The 20367-nt window shown below is 43.7% G+C and overlaps 1 protein-coding gene across 1 annotated transcript; it reads left to right on the forward strand.

The window, feature by feature from the left end:
- Window positions 1-15804: 15804 nt before the first annotated feature.
- On the forward strand, window positions 15805-16761 carry LOC116826304 (olfactory receptor 10C1-like). Its single transcript, XM_032782946.2, has one exon. It carries the CDS (start codon window positions 15805-15807, stop codon window positions 16759-16761), a length of 957 nt encoding a protein of 318 aa, XP_032638837.1.
- Window positions 16762-20367: the final 3606 nt, after the last annotated feature.

Below are 20367 nucleotides of genomic sequence, written 5' to 3' on the forward strand. Positions count from 1 at the left end.
TCATGGAACTGGAAGGGACCCTGAAAGGTTATTGAGTCCAGCCCCATCCCTTCACTAGGAGAACCAAGTACTGATTTTGCCCCTGATCCCTAAGTGGCCCCCTCAAGGATTAAACTTGCAACCCTGGGCTTAGTAGACCACTGCTCAAATCACTGAGCTATTCCTGCCCCTATCTTGGTGTCACTGTGGGTAGTTCTCTGAAAACATCCATTCAATGTGTAGCATAGGTCAAAAAAACAAACAATGTTAGAAGCCTTTAGGAAAGGGTTACATAATAAGACAGAAAATATCATAATGCCAAGGTATAAATCCATGGTACATCCATACCTTGAATGCTGTGAGCAGTTCTAGTCACTCCATCTCAAAAAAAGATATATTAGAACTAGAAAAGGTACAGAAAAGGGCAACTAAAATTATTAGGGGTTTGGAACGGGTCCCATATGAGGAAAAATTCAAGAGGCTAGGACTTTTCAGCTTGGAAAAGGGATGACTCAAGGGCAATATGAGAGAGGGCTATAAAGTCATGACTGGCATGGAGAAAGTGAATAAGGAAGTGTTATTTATCTCTTCACATAAAACAAGCACCAGAGGTCACCCAATGAAATTATTAGGCAGCATTTCTTCACAAGAACGCACAGTCAACTTGTGGGACTCCTTGCCAGAGGACGTTATGAAAGCTAAGACTATAACAGGATTCAAAAAAGAACTAGATAAATTCATAGAGAATAGATCCATCAAAGGCTAGTAGCCAAGATGGGCAGGGATGGTGTCCCTAGCCTCTGTTTTCCAGAAGCTGGGAATGGGTGACGGGAAATGGATCACTTGATGATCACATGTTCTGTTCATTCCCTCTGGGGCACCTGGCATTGGCCATTGTTGGAAGACAGCATACTGGTCTAGATGGACCTTTGGTCTGATCCAGTATGGTCGTTCTTGTGTTATGTTTCTTCTGGCATTACAATCTACTAATGTAGTGTAAATCTATATTTACTCCTTTGACTTAACTTGTGTAACATAGAGAGCTTTTGACACTTCTTTCTGTAGTGTCAATCAAGATACAAGGCATCTGATTCTGATCTCAAGGAGTTGTTTCATAAAATTGAAAGTCTGAACATTTTAAAAACAATAAAGTAAACACATTTTATTTTTAAACACAAAAAAATTATCATGCCTCGGTGAGTTCCAAAAGTTATTTATTATTAACTATTTTTGAAAGCCGCCAGGCTCATGGGTTTCAGACATCTCTTGATGGGATATGGGAAGATTCGTGTTTATACTAATTGCAGTTTAAAAAAAACACAAATGGGACACAGGGACTTTTGAAGGCCAAAAGTAGAACTAGGTTCAAAAACAATTAGATAAGTTAATGGAGAATAGGTCTATCCAAGGCTATTAGCCAAGATGGTCAGGGATGCAACCCCGTGCTCTGTGTATCCCTAAGCCTCTGACTGTGAGATGCTGAAGCTGGATGAGAGGGGATGGATCACTTTGATTGCCTTGTTCCATTCATTCTCTTTGAAGCATCTAGTGTTGGCCACTCTCAGAAGACAGGACACTGGGCTAGATGGACCTTTGGTCTGACCCAGTATGTCCATTTTTATATATGGAGATATATCTATTTCATAGAGCTGGAAGGGATCTTGAAAGGTCATCAAGTCCAGGCCCCTGCCTTCACTAGCAGGACTAAGTATTGATTTTACCCCAGAAGTGCTCCCCTCAAGGATTGTACTCACAACCCTGGGATTAGCAGGTCAATGCTCAAACCACTGAGCTCTCCCTCCAAAACTCTTTGGCATTTTCAGCACAAATTTTCAAATAGTTTAAGTTGACCCAAAACAACATTTTTTAGTGAATAAATGGATCATCCAAAAATTTTCACTCAGCTCTGCTCAGGACTGCCTGCTCTCAAGAAACCCTCCACCTCCAAACCAACAAGCCATTCCAAATAGGACACCAAAACCAGAAGCCAGGTTCTGACATCAGACTGTTGTGATAATTGGGCCTACAAATTTTACCCTGATCATGACTTTAACTGTGAGAGGTGAATGAAAGTTCATAAGATGCCACAATAACCTAGGACAAGAAATGTTGATGGGGAAAGGTAGGGAAAGGAAGACAGACTGAATGAGTCCAAACACAGAGGCCTAGCTCAAGGATTGTGTTAAGATCATGATGGGTAAATAAGAAAAGCGTGGAACCAGAAATCAGTGACCCAAAAAATTAGGCCTAATTGGTAGACAAAATAATGAGAGGATGGGCTATTCCACTCACCACTCCATTCTGGGGTCCTTACAGAAAGAGACTCTGGAGAGAAATAGGCTGCTGGAGCGAGCTTCACCAACATGAGTGCTACACCCACCATCTCCTGGGCCCCCAGGCCTTCCTCATCCTGATCCTGAAAGATGTCCTGACTCGGCCAAGCCAAAGAGAGGGACCCAGATGACATCACCAGCTCTGCTGGCTCCAGCTGAATTCCAAAAACCACCTGGGATGAAACAGGATTGGACTGTAACACCACCACCACTTACAACGCATCTCAGCTAACATCTTCTCTTCCCCCCAAGGACAGTTCTGACCATCATTAATACCATCTAAGAGACTGTCAAAAAAAAGTATTTGCTTTTTTTTTCCCTTCTGAAAACTCTCTCTCCAGCTAAAGGGAAAGGAAACAGGGAATTTTGTTAAAATGAAAGCCTGACTTAATACTCTAAATTTCAAATACTGTAACTGTTTTTTCTTCTTTTCTGTATCTTTAATAAAACCTTAACAGGACAGTTAATGGCATGTTTGCCATGGCACTGAGGAGGCAGAAGTCTCCGAATATCAAACCTAGAAACTTTTTTAATATTGGTTAATGCTGGACAGTGAGCGGGTTATGTTAACACTTTTGAACCATATGACCATCTAAATCAATGCAAGACCAACAAGCCAGATGTTGCCTCTTTTACTCACATGGAACAGTATTTTACACCCAGGACCAGCGCCAGGGTTTTTGGCATCCTAGGCACCGGGCCATTTTGCCACCCTGCACGCCGGTCCCGCAGCTCCGGTGGATCTGCCGCAGGCGTTGCTGCGGAGGGTCCGCTGGTCCCGCGGCTCCGGTGGACCTGCCGCAGGCATGCCTGCGGAAAGTCAACCGGAGCCGCGGGACCAGCGGACCCTCTGCAGGCACGCCTGTGGGAGGTCCACCAGAGCCGCCTGCCGCCCTTCCTGCAAAATGCCGCCGCCTCCCATAATCCTGGCACCTAGGCGACGGCCTAGGTCGCCTAAATGGAAGCACCGGCCCTGTTTACACCACGAGTAGACCTATTGAAATCCATGGGACTAGTCATAGAGTAAGGTACTGCCCCATGTGAGTAAGGAAGAATTGGGCCTTTAAATTCCCATTGGTTGGAATGCTTCATAAAGGCCAGACTGTGACTCCTTCACTCACACTGGTAAATGGTTATTGTCACGAATAGCTCCATTGCCTGAACATCTGTCTAACTTTTCACTGATGTGACCAAGGGGTTTGTAAGCTGGCCTTCAGTTAGCACCTAGAACTGGTCACTTGCATCCTAGTGGCAGATTTTATATGGACTTGAAACACAATCTGCATTCCATTCCCTGAGCTGCTCAGCCCTGAACTGTTCTGATGGTTTTGCTAACAGCACATGGGCCAAGCCTACCCATGGTGTAATCCCACTGCCTAAAATGGAGTTACTCCAGGATAAAATCTTCCCCCGTGATGTTTACACAGAACTAGCTGTATTCCCCTTGATGCTCTTTGGAGTAATAGGTGTTTTGTCTTTCCTGAGGAAGAATTGCCTTGGCCCCAAAGACATTTCCACCGCTTGCTACTGTGGGACCCGGACCCCATGTGCACGTGTTGTGTGGGATATTCCTCTTGTGAGAATTAAGTCATTGCTTCTATTCTGTCTGCCACACGTCATGCGGGCCCGGATCCCCCAAACTGGTAAAAACCAAGACATAGCGTCCAACTGACTTGCATGAGGGCAAATGCAATTTACTCCCCTGAGAATGCTAACACTAGAAAGTTTTGTTCCTCACTATTGGCTGAATCCCCAACAAGGTCTTCATTTAGTTGCTATATATTTAACATCAAGTTTGTTGTTAGCCTTACCTCCTACTGAGAACTCTGTATGTGACTCCTGTCTCTAGGCAGCTAGTGCAATATAGCCAGAATTTATACCTGAAGTAATAACATTGTGGATTCAGTGGTGCTACACCAGTGGAGCCCACTGACTTTTAAAATGATCCCTCTGCAACCCTGTGGAGTTGAATACTCTTTTTCATGATCATTGCAAAGACTTTAAAAATAACTGGCCGTCAGTGGGACCCATTAGTCCTTTCATTGTTAGCTGATCAGCAGAGTTTGAATTGTGAACGGAATAAATCAATATAAATTAACTGATCAATAAAAGATTGGCGGACAGTAAATAGTCCAGTAGGGGCACCTAGGCTCAGGATGAGGCCTAGTCGTAATGGTATAGACTGTGGAGATCAGTGACTCAGTTGGGAACAAACCTGACTAGAGCTCCAGCATGCATACAGGGAACAAGCTCTGGATCATTTTTCCAAATGGGATGATCCCCAGTTACAATCTGAACCTGAGGCAAAGCTAAAGTCCATATCCTCTGAGCTGCCTGACTCTGGAGAAAGCTAATTTTATTGTTTGAACAGAGCAGGTGCAGCAGCGATGCAGAGTGAAGGTTGGTACACATCTTCTGACATGAGATGAATTGTGTGGGTCTGAGACTAGTGTCCATACTGCAAATAAAATACGTAAAACTGGGCTTGTTCAAGGGCTTGAGGGAGGTTTGATGTCGCGGCCCCCATTGTGTTTTTTAATTACTTTAGATGCAGCATATATCCTAGGCCACTTGGAAAATCCCCACTCTAAAGTGACATCACAGTTCAACACCAATTAAACGGCTGTGTGTGCAGGCTTAGCCAGAGAGCAGCTCCCAATCCCACCCTGGACTGATTCCGTCCACTGTATGGTCACGCATAAACCACTCGGTGACCACGTGTTTCAGCCATCGCTACTGTTTTTATGCAGGGGGTGTATGTGTGTGCCAGTGCATTCTGGGAAAACCTGGGCAGGGGAGAGTGCCAGAGAACTTACAGACCAATCAGTTCATGGGACTAACCTCTATTAGATATCCTAGTATGGAGAGCTGGGGGAGAGAGGAAGGAAGATAGGGCACATTGGCACGGCACGGGAATGCTTTCTCCATTGCAGAAGATCAGTGTGATGGATCAGTTACAAGAGGAAAAGCACTGACCAGCCTGCACTTTGGGCAGCAGAGACACAATGTTAGCTGCCACTGGTCTGGCTACTAGCGAGTATGGGTATCTCACTTACTGGGAGTCCATGCTGAGACATCCCAAAAGAGTCCTCTAGTACTCAGGTCTTTCTATGGATCAGGACTTTGCAAGGTGGCTCCAGGATGGCATCCAAAATCACTGGTCACCTTTGAAAATTTCCACTGTGATTTTCCAAATGGTAAAAACAGGCAGGAGCCTTGTTCCAACTGAACATGGGTGGGAATTCGGCTTCTAACTCTGTTAGGTTCTTTGAGAGTCCCTGGCTAACATGCAGGCACAATCCATGTTTAGAGTCTGCAAGGCTGCAAGCTCAGGTACCGGGCCATCAGCATGGCAAGGAGTGATTGTGTGGGCAGTGGCTTGTAGGGGGTCCAGCGAAACAAGAATAGAGGCACATTTAGGAAACATGCCCTAATGTCTATCCTGTCCTTTACTGCTGTAAAACAGGAGAAGCCTGGCAAGCAACTTTTCATCTGTGCTAAATTAACTCATATACAGGCCATTTTAATAAGAATACCTGTTTTTACAGCATTTTTCGTTTCCAGGTCTCAGACTACTTTACAAAGGAGCTAAGTATCCTCAGCCCTGTCCTACAGATGGAGAAACTGAGTCACAGTGAGGTGAAATTACTTGGCTACGGTCATCCAGGAGGTCAGTAACAGGGCAAAGAATAGAAGCCAGGTCTTCTGAGACCTAGCTCAGTGTCACAGCAACTAGCCCACACGGCCTCTAGACAAGCAGCAGCGAGAGGGAGCATGCATCTTAATTTGATGTTCACACTTAATAGTTCTCATAAAACCATGTTCATCTGTGGATCTCAGAGCACTCCAATTCCCAAAAAGTGTAAGCAACATTTCAGAAGGTGGCTAAGTGGTTTAGGAGCTTGAGTCCAATTTTCAAAAGTGACTTAGGAACTTAGGAGTCTGAGATTGTTAAAGGCATTTAGGCATCCAGATCACTTTTTAGAAGCTCTTAGGTGCCAACTAGCCATGGATTTCAATAGGAGTTATGGGCCTTGGTGCATTTGAAAATCTGACTAGGCACCTCTCTGCAATGTGAGGTGCCTAAATACTCTCAAAAACTGTCCCCAAGTCTCACTGAAAGTCAATGGGACTTAGAATCCTGGGCCTGTGGGTCAGATTTTTAAAGAAAAATTGTCGACACCTAACTCCCATTGAAATCAATGCAAGTTAGGCACATACATATTTTAAAAAGCCTACCTTAAGTCAGTTTTGAAATGAGACATAGCTATCTAAGTCAACGTAAGAGCTGCTATACAGGTCCATCTAGCCCAGTATCCTGTCTCTGACAGTGGCCTTTACCAGAGCTTCGGGGGAGTGTATGGACAAAGGCAATTAGCTCAGTGGTCTTCCCCTCCTGGTTTCTGGCTGTCAGAGGTTTAGGGTCACCCTCAGCATGCGGTTGTGTCCGTGACCACCTTGGCTAATAGCCATTGATGGACCGATCCTCCATGAACATATCTAGTTCTTTTCTGCACCCAGTTATACTTTTAACCATCACAATATGCCATGACACCAAATTCCACAGGTTAATTGTGTGTTGTGCCAGGAAGGGTCAGATTTTTAAAGGCATTTAGGCACCTAACTCTCTTGATGTGCCTTTGAAAATCCCACTAGATCCTGTCTGCTTTCCTCAGCACCTAAATATATTAAAAAATATGACTCTTACCCCATGTCAACATCTCCATTTTATAGAGGAGGAAGTGATTTGGTGTAGGCCCCACAAAGAGTCAGTGGCAGTGTGGACTAGAACCGAGGCATCTTGACTTTCTGCCCAGTTCCTGGGTTGTTAAACAGAACTCAGTATTTCCCTCAATGCTGAGAGCAGGAAAACAAACTGTCTCATGTTTCCTTCCTGTGAGAAAACAGTAGGAAGAAGGGCACATTTAATTCTGTGGGTTGATTTCCCTTGGCTTTGTTGTATGCCCATACATGTCAGTATATTCATTTGAGTCTATCTATATAGGGTTCCGATCAGCAGGCTGAGAATCAAGAGATCCATGGCTTGAATCTTGACTCAGTTATCCCTGTGTAATTCATTTGGGCCAAATCCCCGTCTGGTGTAAACTTGTATAATTCCAATGAAGTCAATGGAGCCGTGCCCCTATATACATTAGCTGAACAAAAAGTGAGTCCTGCTTTATACCATCATAAGCAAAAGGAGAATCACTCCCTGGTTTATCTCATTTTACTGAATGAGCTTGGGCCATCGTGTCCCCTCTCTGTGCCTCAGTTTCTCCATTTATAAAACAAAGATACTTGTATCCAGCTTCTATATAGCACCTGTCATTCACAGATCTCAATGCACTTACAAATGCAGGTCAATATCATTATCCCTATTTCGCAGATGGGGAAACTGAGGCATGAGAGCTAGTGTCACTTGACCAACATTTCACATCATCTGATGCTCTGAGAAGATGGAGAACCCAGGTTTTCTGACTCCCAATCCATTATCTGTTACAGGGTTTCATCAAATCTGAGGGAAACCTCTTATTTGTATTGTGATCAGTCAGGAATACTCTCATCAGTGGTTTGCTTGGGAAAACTAGCTTGAGTGAGGAATACACATATAATTTAAAATTTGCCCAGCAGTCCCCACATGGATTGTACTATTTTAACATAACATTTTTATAGTGTACCACTTCCTCTCAAAGGATATTAAAGCCCTTCACTAAAGTGGATATCAAGCTTTTATAGGGAGAGGGTTAGCTCAGTGGTTTAAGCTTTGGCCTGCTAAACCCAGGGACGTGAGTTCAATCCTTGAGGGGGCCACTTAGGGAGCTGGGGCAAAAAGCAGTACTTGATCCTGCTAGTAATCTTTCAAAGTCCCTTCCAGTTATAGGACCTTGATAATCTCCTATTATCTTTAGTGGGGAGGGATAGCTCTGTGGTTTGAGCATTGGCTTGCTAAACCCAGGGTTGTGAGTTCAATCCTTTGGGGGAGCCATTTGGGGAACAGGGTAAAAAGCTAGGGATTGGTCTTGCTTTGAGCAGGGGGTTGGACTAGATGACCTGCTGAGGTCCCTTCCAACTTTAATATTCTTATCCTCTTCTTACAGACAGGGGACATAAGACACAAAGAAGGGAAGTGACTTGCTTAAAGTCACTTGGTGAATGAGTCAGTAGAGCCAGGAATAAAACTGAACTCCCTTGACTTTCAACTCAGACACTAGCCATTGGAAAGCACTGCCTCCCAATATCAACACAATGGGTTAAATAGAACCTTGGTGGAAAACACACTCACTCCACGTTCCATTTTGTAAAACTGAAACATAGCTTCCATCTCTGCCCCAAGTCTGCTTTATACATTTAGGCTACAATTTTCAGACACAGGAAGATAAACCAGAATCAGTGTGAATGGCTTCTATTTTAGATTAAGAATTAAAAAAAAAAAGGAAACAAGAAAAAAATGAAGTAAAGTCTCCATGAGAGAGCACAATGTGTGTGAATCCCCTGTGACATGCTACATTTATTTTCCACACAACAGACATTTATCCCAGCCATCAGACAATTATACTTCAGAGGAGCAGTGCACAATCACAATACTTATTGTTATAATTCAACACAATGGCAAATTTGATAGATAGATGGATGTGTATGGGACAGATAGATAGTTGGCTGTGCATAGGATGGATAGCTGGTTGGCCGTGTATGGGATGGATAAACAGATGGCTGTGTTTGGGATGGATGGATGGATAGATGGCTGTATATAGGATGAATGGATAGATAGTGAGATGGATGGCTGTGTACGGGATGGATAGTTAGATGGATGGCTGTGTCAGGGATGGATAGTCAGATGGATGACTGTGTATGGGATAGATAGATAGATAGATGGCTGTGCATGGGATAGATAGATAGTTGGCTGTGTTTGGGATGGATAGATAGAAGGCCTTATTTGGGATGGATAGATAGATAGATCGCTGTGTCTGGGATGGATAGCTAGATAGAGGCTGTGCATGGGATGGATAGTTAGATGGAGGCCGTGTATGGGATGGATGGATAGATGGCTGTGTAGGGGATGGATAGATAGATGGCTGTGTTTGGGATGGATAGATAGATAAAGGCCATGTGTGGGATGGGTAGATAGATAGAGGCCGTGTCGGGGATGGATGGATAGATGGCTGTGTAGGGGATGGATGGATAGATAGATAGATGACTGTGTTTGGGATGGATAGATAGATAGAGACCATGTATGGGATGGATAGTTAGATGGATGGTTGTGCATGGGATGGATGGATAGATAGTTGGCTGTGTTTGCGATGGATAGATAGATAGAGGCTGTGCATGGGATGGATGGATAGATGGCTGTGTATGGGATGGATGGATAGATGGCTGTGTTTAGGATGGATAGAGAGAAAACCAAGAGTTCCTGACTACTAATACAGAAATTGCTGTACAGGACAGTAGGATTCTGTCAGCTCCAGCAAGCTTAATGAAAATCAGCTTCACTGACAACTCAGAGATGGCGATGCACTTTTCAAAGGATGTTAATGACCATTATCTCCATTTTTCAGATGGGAAAGATGTCCCCAAACTATTTTTTTTCAGCCCACACTGTTTGGGTTTTGGCAGTGTATCACCCCAGAGCATCACTGTGACCAGGCCTTCCCATTGTTGTCCTTTCCCAGCTGACACACAGGGAGAATGGAACAGACATGACTTCTGCTCCGCACCATGTCTCTCCCCTCCCCTTCCATTTGCTCCCAGAAGGTACGGGTGACTGGTGCTTTCACTCCCCCAGCTAGCAGAGCAAAGACCCAATTAGCCAGCATGCAGCCACGCATGCGGTGGGGAATTCTCACTGACTCCTACTCCCTTGTGTGGCCATACATAGGCTGAGGACAAAGCCGCTTTTGATGTCAAAAGAAAACATGCAGAGCAACTTTGGAGAGTCTTTGGCCTTGCTCCCCACCCCTCAGGTCACAAAAGAAATCTCAAATACCTCTCAACCCATCCAGCTTTTACAGGTTTGGGGACAACCAAGGTAGAACTCCTAGTTTCAGAGGGTGAGAAAGAGTTTTCTTTGTTTCTTGACAGCTTTTACAGTCATATTAGAGCGGCTACATGGGAGACCTTACAGAGGCGCGGCTGCGTTGGTGCAGCGGTGCCACTTCAAGGTCTCTAGTGTAGACTGGGCCTGAGATTGACATAATTTTGTGGTGTAAACATGGACTAAAATTCACAGACTGAACAGAGACATTAGATTTATGGCTTATTAAAACAATCTGTAACCCACTAACTTTCTTTTTGTCCTGTGACTGCAGAGGTGTAAACAGGCCACTCCACCTTGAATGATCCCTTAGGATACATGCTAACTGCTTATGGGAAACAATCTATTCCACTCTGTATATAGCTGTGATACTTCGAGTACCTTCCCCAGACCTGAAGCTCTGTGTGGCTCGAAAGCTTGTCTCTCTTCCCAGCAGAAGTTGGTCCGATAACACATGTGACCTTTGTAATATCCTGGGACCCACTTCTGCAACGCGGCTACAGACTGTAGTGGTCAGTCAATACTACACATGTAGAGTCACAGCTTTAGCTGGTGTACATAGCTGTGACCCCGCTGATTCCAGTGCGGGTAGGCTGGTACACACCACTTGGTGTGTTGACTATTGACTTAAATGGAACAGTTTTGACTTACGCCAACTGGGGATCTGGCCCAACAAACTCAGTGGAGTTGTGCCAGTTCACACCAGCAGGGAGGATCTGGCACCTTAACTTCAATGGAGCCGCACTGATTGATGCCAACTGAGAATCTGGCCTACGGACTCAAAAAAACAAACTAAATGCTAAACTGTGCTCTCGCTGAAATCTGTAACTGTTTTCTCCCTGAGTACATGGGGAGAAAGAATAGGGCTTAATAGCTATGCTAGGTTTTCCTGTAACAGAGAGTCTAAGAAGCATCAAGGAGCAGGTCCCTAAAGCATTTGCTAAAGAAGCTATTAAATGCACCAGTGCCATTCCTGCCCAACTCCTTTGAGAAACAAAGAGAGGAGAGGCATGTGGGCTGAAGAGGTAGATGAGGCATTTCTCGATGCAAGTAGAATTATGCTGAACTCCTTTAGATTATCCTGAAAGAGCTGAATCTAGATGCTTTTACTGGTTAAATTCACATCATGCCTCAAACTGTATGTAAGCAGAGTCAGGATGAGCTGTATCCTGACATCTGATGGTGAATTGTAGGGAGTGTGGAAAGAATGTCAAGAATCTCAAAGGGTGTGGAAAGATTTGCATTGGCATCCACTCCCCAACTTAGCATAAGCCCACAGCAGCTTGGGATGGTGATTTTAACAGCTCTGGGATCGCCCAATTTCTTTTGGTTAATTGGGGCAGGAGGGAAAAAAAAGTTCACCACCCTGATTGGTGTGAATGGGGACTGGGAGCTGTTTTTGTGACAGAAATGCTCAACACTCAGTTGGGTGGTAAACTGCTAGACAAGGGACAGGGTCCAAAAACCCACTGAATTGAGAGAGTGGGTAGTCATCTGTGTTGGGTAGCACAGTCCACCTGGTGGAGCTATAAATACACCAGTTTTCACCCCTCTTCTCTCCACTGTGGAACTTCAGAAAGTTGATTGTATTCCCTTTACAGAATCTAGATACAGGTTACTGAGTTGACTCACCGGCAAATAGTGCACTGGGGCTCCCACTATGTGCTGAGATCAACTAAAGTTGAATCACAAAAAGCTGAATTGCTTAGCAGGGAGCACTGAGTACTGGCAACTAGTGGGGAGCCTGAAGCTAATAACCGCAACAGAGCAGCTAGCAGAGTGGAGCAGCTTGTGGAGATGCTGGAGCGACCATGGGAACAGCTGGTGACGCACAGCGCTGCAAGAGTGGAAGTAGCTTGTGGAATGGTGAGTGGCCCATGGAGCGAGCGGAGCCAAGCAGTTTGCAAGGGCACCCAACTGGAGCAAGCTCACGGCAGGCCGCTTGGGGAGGGCGGAGCCGGGTTGGTGAGGACGGCTGGAGGAGCAGAGTGGAGCGGCTGGAAGGCGGAGCAGTTCATGAGTAAGGTGAAAGCAGAACCCACGGAGATCAGGGCAGTGGCCTGACCACGTAAAGGTGCCCTTTCACTCCAGGCTGGGGGGAGGGACCCTCTATAGAGAGACTCTTGAATTCTGGGTTGGCATTGACCAAGACTTTTGTGTTGTTGGACTTTGGAAGTGAGTGGACTTAAGACCCTAAAGGAAAAAGGACATTGCCAAATGTCTCGGGTGTGGATTTTTGTTATTGTTGTGTTATAACCTCTATTTGTGGGTGTTCTCCAAAAGAGATGCCGCATTGATTCCTTCCTTTACTAAAAAGGTTTGCTACACTCAACTCCATCTTTGAGAGGGAAGTAATTGCCCTTCTAGAGGCCCCAAGGAGGGTGTGGTATGTAAACATCCTCAGGTCACTGGGTGGGGGCTTGAGTTTGGTTATGCATTGTGTAACTGAAATGGCCCCTGAATTAACTGAACCCAGCCCTTGTTGCTTGCCAACCAGTAATTTCAGCTCTGTTGCCAGTTCAGCACTTAGTGATCTCAGCATATAGTAGGGGAGCTCTGTGGTAATGCAAGCCAAATTTGCCTAGAGTGGAGTTCAGCTCAGTAACTTGTAGCTAGATTCTTAAGAAGAATACAAAATAACTCTGACATTCTAACAGTGGAAAAAGGAGAGGTGGAACTGGTGTTACTAAGCTCCACAGCAAATGTGCACCAAACAACAGAATACCCTACTCTCTCTCATACCTCTCGTCATATCAGTGGTTTGGAAACCCATGCTCCCTTGTTCTAGCAAGACCAGACCAACTGAGGTGATCATTCTGTTCACAAAGCAGGTCCCACAGCTCATCACACAATCAGGTGACAAACTTTTTTTCCCCTCCTGCCCCAATAACAAAGAAATTGTGGATCCCAGAGCTGTTAAAATCACCATCCCAAGCTGCTGTGGGCTTATGCTAAGTTGGGGAGTGGATGCCAATGCAAATCTTTCCACACCCTTTGAGATTCTTGACATTCTTTCCACACTCCCTACAATTCACCACCAAATGTCAGGATACACCTCATCCTGACTCTGCTTACATGTAATATACCCGGCATAAAACATTGCAGGTCCTGCTTCTCATCTCACTCTGAGTGTGAAGACAGGAATTTAACCCCAGCACCGTTAATGTTATGAAACTTGCATATGAACGGCTCTATTCTGATCTCCATTTACTTTGTGTTTAAATGGACAGACCCACATTGATCTCAGTGAAGTAGCTTCAGTTTTAATTCAATTTAACAGAAAGAATAACCATACTGTAAGTGATTATAGTGTGACAAAGACCGTTTGGCGTCTGTTAATATATTCATTACAGCCGAGTGCCAGATCTGTTCCAAATAAGGTTGGGAACAAAGCATCTCTATTTGTAAATGTCAGCTTTTTATAGTGATCAAAAATCTGCCTATTTACTCAGATTCTCTTCAATTTCCTTGTGCCTGGTCTGGGGGCTTTCTAGTGTTCATGGCCAAAACATGGGGACATGTGAGCAAAGGGTTTCTGGACACAGCCCTTCAAGTACAGCACTGTACAAAATCATCTCATTCTTTTAATATGAACATTCCTGGGGGTCAAACTATAGCTCTGACCATGCAAAATCAGCCACTCGGCTAGTGCATGTCACCCACTGCCCCTTTTGGGGTGCAGTGCTGGAAAAATGTTTCTGAAGAACAGAGTTTAGATCTCCAAGATGGCATGTGCCCAAGGGATTGAAGTGCACATATGAGCAAGCTCTGTTGTCACATGAGTGTTTTCAGGGAGCTGACTGTCACAGTGTCTGGATGATTTAAGGTGATACATGGTGATCACTGAAACTGAGATTCAGCTGCCAGGTTGGGGGTTACAGCCCTGTGCTTGGTAGTTTCAAGAGGATCTGTCATGTGCACGCTGCCTGCATTTTGCAGGAGCTGTTTTTAGAAGCTTCTGCCTGATATCAAGATTTCTAATCTAAGAACAATATTTTAAAGTGCCCTAGAATCCTTATGTTTGATTTTATTTCTGCAAGATTGTCAAGGTGAGTAAATAGAGGGAAGGAGAAAGACAGAGTCCTGGGTCCTGAACAATGTATCAGAGTGTGAAGAAAGGAAAGTAAGTCACAGGATAAATGGGTCATTTCCTGGTTCTCAGAGGTTTAAGTTTAACCATTCTCCACATTCTGGAAAGGTAAAATGGATTCATTGGGCAACTTTAACTCTGCATTAACAAAGTTTCAGGCATTTCTATTTTAATCCATGCCTGGATTTTTAGCAGAGCCTAAACGGGTTAAACTCCCACCTTGAATTCAGTGTGGATCCAGCTTCATGCAGACTAAAAACAAACTAAAAAGGAATCTGTATAATTTAGCTCAGTTTTGTTTAAGTGTACATCCAAGAGGGCCAATCATCCTTCATATGTATGATCTTGATATCTCAGAGTGAGAAATGCTTTGGCTCTCATCTCCTGTATTACAGTTTTACACTGGTGCAACCAGTGAGAGGGAAGGGGAAAAAAGATGGATTAGGAGGGGGTTAGAACTGGAGGGGTGAGGAGAAGGAGCGGTTAAAAAGGTTAGTAAGAGAGAGAGTAAAGGGTAGATTAAGAGGGGCAGAAACAGAATTAAATGCATAAAAGTGGAGGGAGGGAAGAGAAAGAAATCAGGATTGAGGGTACTGAAGTTAGTGGAGCACTTTTGCTATAAATCCGGAATAAGTGTAAAGAGAATCAGGCCATTTTGGTAGCATACTGATTAAAAACGCTCTACCCATATGTTTCCACAGTTTGTTGTTCAAACTGTTATGTAGTGGGAAGTTCGGTGAAACAGCTATACGCTTTGCTGACAAATCTGCATGGTTACACTGCCTATATCACATGTGAGCTGAGAATTGTGTATGTTTCTGTTGTATCTACGTTGCAACATCCCTGCTTTGAGAGACAGATTTTGATCTTAGTTACATCAGTGTAAATTCACTGTGCTGGATTCAGGCTTCCACAGTTGCAACTTAATTCGTGCAAATTCTCTACTGAGACTGGTATAAAACCGATGCATTTCCAATGCGGTCTTGGAGATACACAAGCCTAAGTTTGATGTAACTGAGACAACTGAGAATCATTGACTTAAGTGAAGTTGCTGTGGATTTACACTTGTTGTGAGGACAGAATCTGGCCAATATGAGTCAGCCCTGATAGATAGACGGATATGTATGGAGAGAGAGAGAGAGAGATGATAGATGTCTAGGGAGAAAGATAGAGAGATGAGTATGTATGAAGATAGAGATAAATAGATGTCTAGGGACATAGATAGATGTCTAGAGAGAGAAAGAGGGAGATATATGTCTATGGAGATAGATAGATGGCTAAGTATGAAGATAGTTATGCTTGACTTAAATGCTGTATCAAAATAATGAATATTTTTTTTTGTTTTTTTTATTTGTATTTTTTTATTTCTCAAGATGAAATATCCTGAAGGGATCACAGAAAATCACACCTCAGTGACTGAGTTCATTATACTGGGCTTTTCCAATCTCCCACATATGGAGTGCCTTCTCTTTCTGTTGCTCATATGTATTTATTTCATTACAGTGCTGGGCAACATCCTCATCCTCATCCTTATAAATGTCGACCCAGCCCTTCACATCCCCATGTATTTCTTCCTCAGGAACTTGTCCTTCCTGGAGATCTGCTACACCTCTGTCACCCTGCCCAAGATGATAGCCAACCTCCTCTCAGAGGATAAAACTATCTCCTTTGCTGGTTGTGCTGCACAGTTGTATTTCTTTCTGTTATTTGGAGCGACAGAGTGCTGCCTGCTAGCCGTTATGTCTTATGACCACTACAGTGCCATATGTAACCCACTGCGCTATGCGGACGTCATGAACAAGACTATGTGTGTCCGGCTGGCTGTCGGCTCATGGATCTGTGGCAGCCTTGTGGCCCTGGGGCACACCATGTTTATTTTCACACTCCCTTTCTGTGGGTCCAATGTGATCAACCACTTCTTCTGTGAGATCCAGCCAGTGCTGACTCTGGTCTGTGGAGACACCTACTGGAATGAGTTCCAAATCATTGTGGCAGCTGCCTTCGTCATCATGGTGCCCTTCCTGCTGATCCTGGTGTCCTACATCCACATCATCTCCACGATCCTTAAAATGAGCTCTGCCAAAGGCAGACACAGAGCTTTCTCCACCTGCTCCTCGCACCTCACTGTAGTGGTAGTATTCTATGGGACAGCTGTGTTCATCTACATACGCCCCAAATCCATCTATTCCCTGGATGTGGACAAGTTGCTATCTCTGTTCTATTCGGTGGTGACTCCAATACTGAACCCCATTATCTACAGCCTCAGGAACAAGGAAGTTAAAGGAGCAATTCGAAGAATGGGAATCAAGATCCTTCCTCCAAAAACATAGGCAATTTTCTTCCAGTTGAACTGTATACCGAGGAATAGCTCCACTCTAAAGAGAAATCTCCCTTATTGAAATATACCCTCAGAATCATCTTGAGTACAGTGGGAAATGTCCCCTAATGGGAAGCTCAAAGTACAAATCCTTCATATTGAACTAGTTATAATATTTTGAATTTAATACTTCTATGATATTTTATGCAGATTTTGAACTTCAATAAAAAAAACTGCAATTATTTGCCCTCATTTTTTGTTTGCATTTTTGTACCTATTAAAATGGAGCTTCTTGTAATTTTCAAAATTTTGATTTTCCCTGATTTTTTTTGAATTATGATAAAGTGTGAAAAGTGAAGTATTTTTTGCAAAATATTTTTCTTATTTGTTACAAATCTACAGAGCTCATGGAATTTTTGGAATTTTTAACTTCTCAATGAAATTTCAAACACCATTAGAAAATTTCCAACTCCCTACGTCTATTCCTCTGTTGTCTGATGGGCTCTAAGGAACATCTCAGTTCTAGAGAGAAATATTTCTTACTGTAACATCGTCCAGAACAGTGGTTTTCAAACTTGGGCCGCCAGCTGTTCAGGGAAAGCCCCTGGCGAGCTGGTTTGTTCGATTGCGGCTCCCACTGGCCGTGGTTCACCATTCCAGGCCAATGGGAGTTGCAGTGAGGGCAGACAGCACATCCCTTGGCCTGTGCCTCTTCCCGCAGCCCCCATTGGCTTGGAGCAGCAAACCAGGTCCATCTAGCCCAGCATCCTGTCTTCCAACAGTGGCCAATGTCAGGTGCCTCAGAGTAAATGAACAGATCAGGTAACCATCAAGTGATCGATCTCCTGTCACCTGCTTACACAAAATAGTGGGAGTGGGGAGGAGAAGCTCCCTCATAACTTTCAGTCCTGTGAATCAGCACTCATCTGGGCTGCAGGATACCCCTAGTTTTAAGTCTCCTTGAGGAATTTTAACAGCTCACCTCTCAGGTGAGTGGCCTCACCCCTGGACTAGGGGCCATCCTGATGTGGGGCTCCCTCAAGCTCTCCTGATGAAGCTATTCCACAGTGGATTAAATTATTAATGAACCATTGGGCCACAGAGAGGGAGAGAAAACATGATAATGACTCCAGAGCCTGGTGTTACAGCATCTACCTGGGATGTGGAAGATCCAGTCCTCCTGCTCCACTGACCCTTTAAAATTATTTCTCCACAGTGGAATAGCTTCAACAGGAGAGCGGGAGGACAGACATAACCTTCCTCTTGGTATCTCCCATTGTCTAGTGTAGGTGGCTCCCCATCTCACATGCTGGCATTTATGAATCCTGTTCTGAGGTGCCTGCCTTTCCCAATTCATTTCACCAGGAGCCAAACTCAGACTTCATGAATCCCAGGGATTTTCTAGGCACATAGAAGTTAGACATTGCAATGCACGGCACCAGAAAGCCTATGGTTATTTTTTTTTTTTGTGAATTTAGCTCATAGGGCTAGCTTTTTAAAGTCATTTGGATGCCCCTTGCGATATTCAGAAGAAAACTCATCAATTTCAATGGGAGTTGGGCACTCAGATGTTTTTGAAAATCCCACTCTCTTAAAAAAAATCTGCCCCTTTCTTCATTGATCTGATTTTGTTTTCTTGGAGCCTTAATGTCTCTCCATTCATGCAGGATGGAGGAGCATGTTTTTCGAGGTGCTCAGTGCTCTTCAATGGGAAATTCTTTTCTGCTTGTAGCCATTTCACTGAAACATTTAATAGAGGATTTATTGTTGTGGTTAAGTCTAATTAATTAAGGGGTGCTGGATAGGTTTAAGTAGGATTAAGTCAGGAGTACAGGGCTGACGAGCATATATGAGTGTATATTAGGCATATTAGCAAAGTAAGGCTGTAATGCAAGGCCTACAGGCTGAGGCCTGTAAGATTTCAATGTAGCCATACTAGACTTTAGGCCTAATGAGGGTGTACATAGGTAGGTGACTCAGGAATAACTCTATACCAGCAAAGTTACAATATCACCTAAAAGAATGTGCCAGTGGGTGATATTTGGAAAAAACATGCCAAAATGTACCCCATCTAGATCACAAGACACCAGATTGTAACATCACAAGAAATTCTGCAGTAACCGCAGGTTACCATAGGAGCATCTATCCCTCAGTGCTAATGGGAATAAGAGGAACTAGGATGATAACCTATGAAAAACAGAGCACCCTAAAGTTTATGGGAAGTGGAGGTGCAAATAAGGACAAGAAAGTTGACATCCCTATGCATAGGTATGAGCCTTAGTTGTTGTATATGTAACTCAGAGTATAATGTGTTGTACAGTCTGTGTACTGTGGGTTGACAGGAAGAAATGCATGGGGAGATGAGAATAATGACCGATTCTCCAGTGATCCCCCAGAAGGAGATGTGAGATGTGAGTGAGGCAGGATATAGGGTTAAGCACTTTATCTGCTATTATATTTTAGTATCTATGGGGTAATTGATCTGCATTTGTTAATAAAGGAACTTGCCATAAATTGGAATTGTTTCTCATATGCTCTTAGGGTTTTCAAATGCTAATAGTTTTGCTTCATTGCTGTAGCCCTTAGGAGACCAAATCTTTAACCACAGCAGTCTAAGGGAAGAATCAATAATCTATACACCCATCTATGAATAGGGCAACACGCACAATGTGGGTTTTTTTCTGTGCATGTGTACACAGATTATACTGTGTTTGTATTAACATATGCCATATTCCCTGCAGGTTATCATGGCTGTGATGTTATTCTCATTTATTGAAATTATTTAAAATAATAGTCATGTATTAAACATGGAAAGAGAAGAGCCTAAAGATAGGTTCAAAAATTTGGGTTTTCAAAACTGCCTTAAGGTGATGTCGACCCGTTTATAACACAATAAAGCTGTGTCCATAATATGGCCATATAAAAACTGTGTTTAGATAAGTTGTAAGGAAATTTCAACTTTTTGTCCCAAGTTGGGATGGAATTTCTGAATTTCATTCTTTATCTATCTATCCCTTTCTGAAGTGCCTTCACTGGGACCATATCCCTAGAAAATAAGGATCACATTTCCTTATCAACCTGCTCATGCCAACAGAAATAAAATCAATGATCTTCTTGCAACGTTTCTAGTCCAGGAGGTGCTGTATTGACTGTGTGTCCTGAGACATGAAGTCCACTTGAAATAGTCCCTGTCTGCACTACAGGATTGTGATTTTCATGTATGTGAGCCCAAATGCCCGATCCTCCTTTAACAAGAACAGAATTGTAGCTGTTGTGTATAGTGTAATCAATCCAACATTGAACCCAATGATCAATAGTCTAAGGAATCAGGACATGAAAAGAGCATTGAGGAAAATATTCTTCAAAAGATGAGCTCACAGGAAAGAATTCAAGTGGCCCAAGTAAGTCTGTTTGGTAGAGGTGAAGGACAATTTCCCCAGGGGAAGGAAGGGTGATGCTGCACTCAATTAAAACTAGACAGGACAATGTTTTGGAACAGTGGTTCTGCAGGGAGACAGACAACTCCTCAAAAAGAATGTCAGCCCACATTTCAGAGGTATGTAACACTGGCCCCCTGATTTGAAAACAGGGCCGGCGCAAGGATGTTTTGTGCCCTAGG

Source organism: Chelonoidis abingdonii, chromosome 14 (genome assembly GCF_003597395.2).
Source record: "Chelonoidis abingdonii isolate Lonesome George chromosome 14, CheloAbing_2.0, whole genome shotgun sequence".
Lineage (NCBI taxonomy): Eukaryota > Metazoa > Chordata > Testudines > Testudinidae > Chelonoidis > Chelonoidis abingdonii.

Coding starts and splice junctions, on each gene's coding strand:
- LOC116826304 (XM_032782946.2), top strand. CDS start 15,805: ATGAAATATCCTGAAGGGATCACAGAAAATCACACCTCAGTGACTGAG.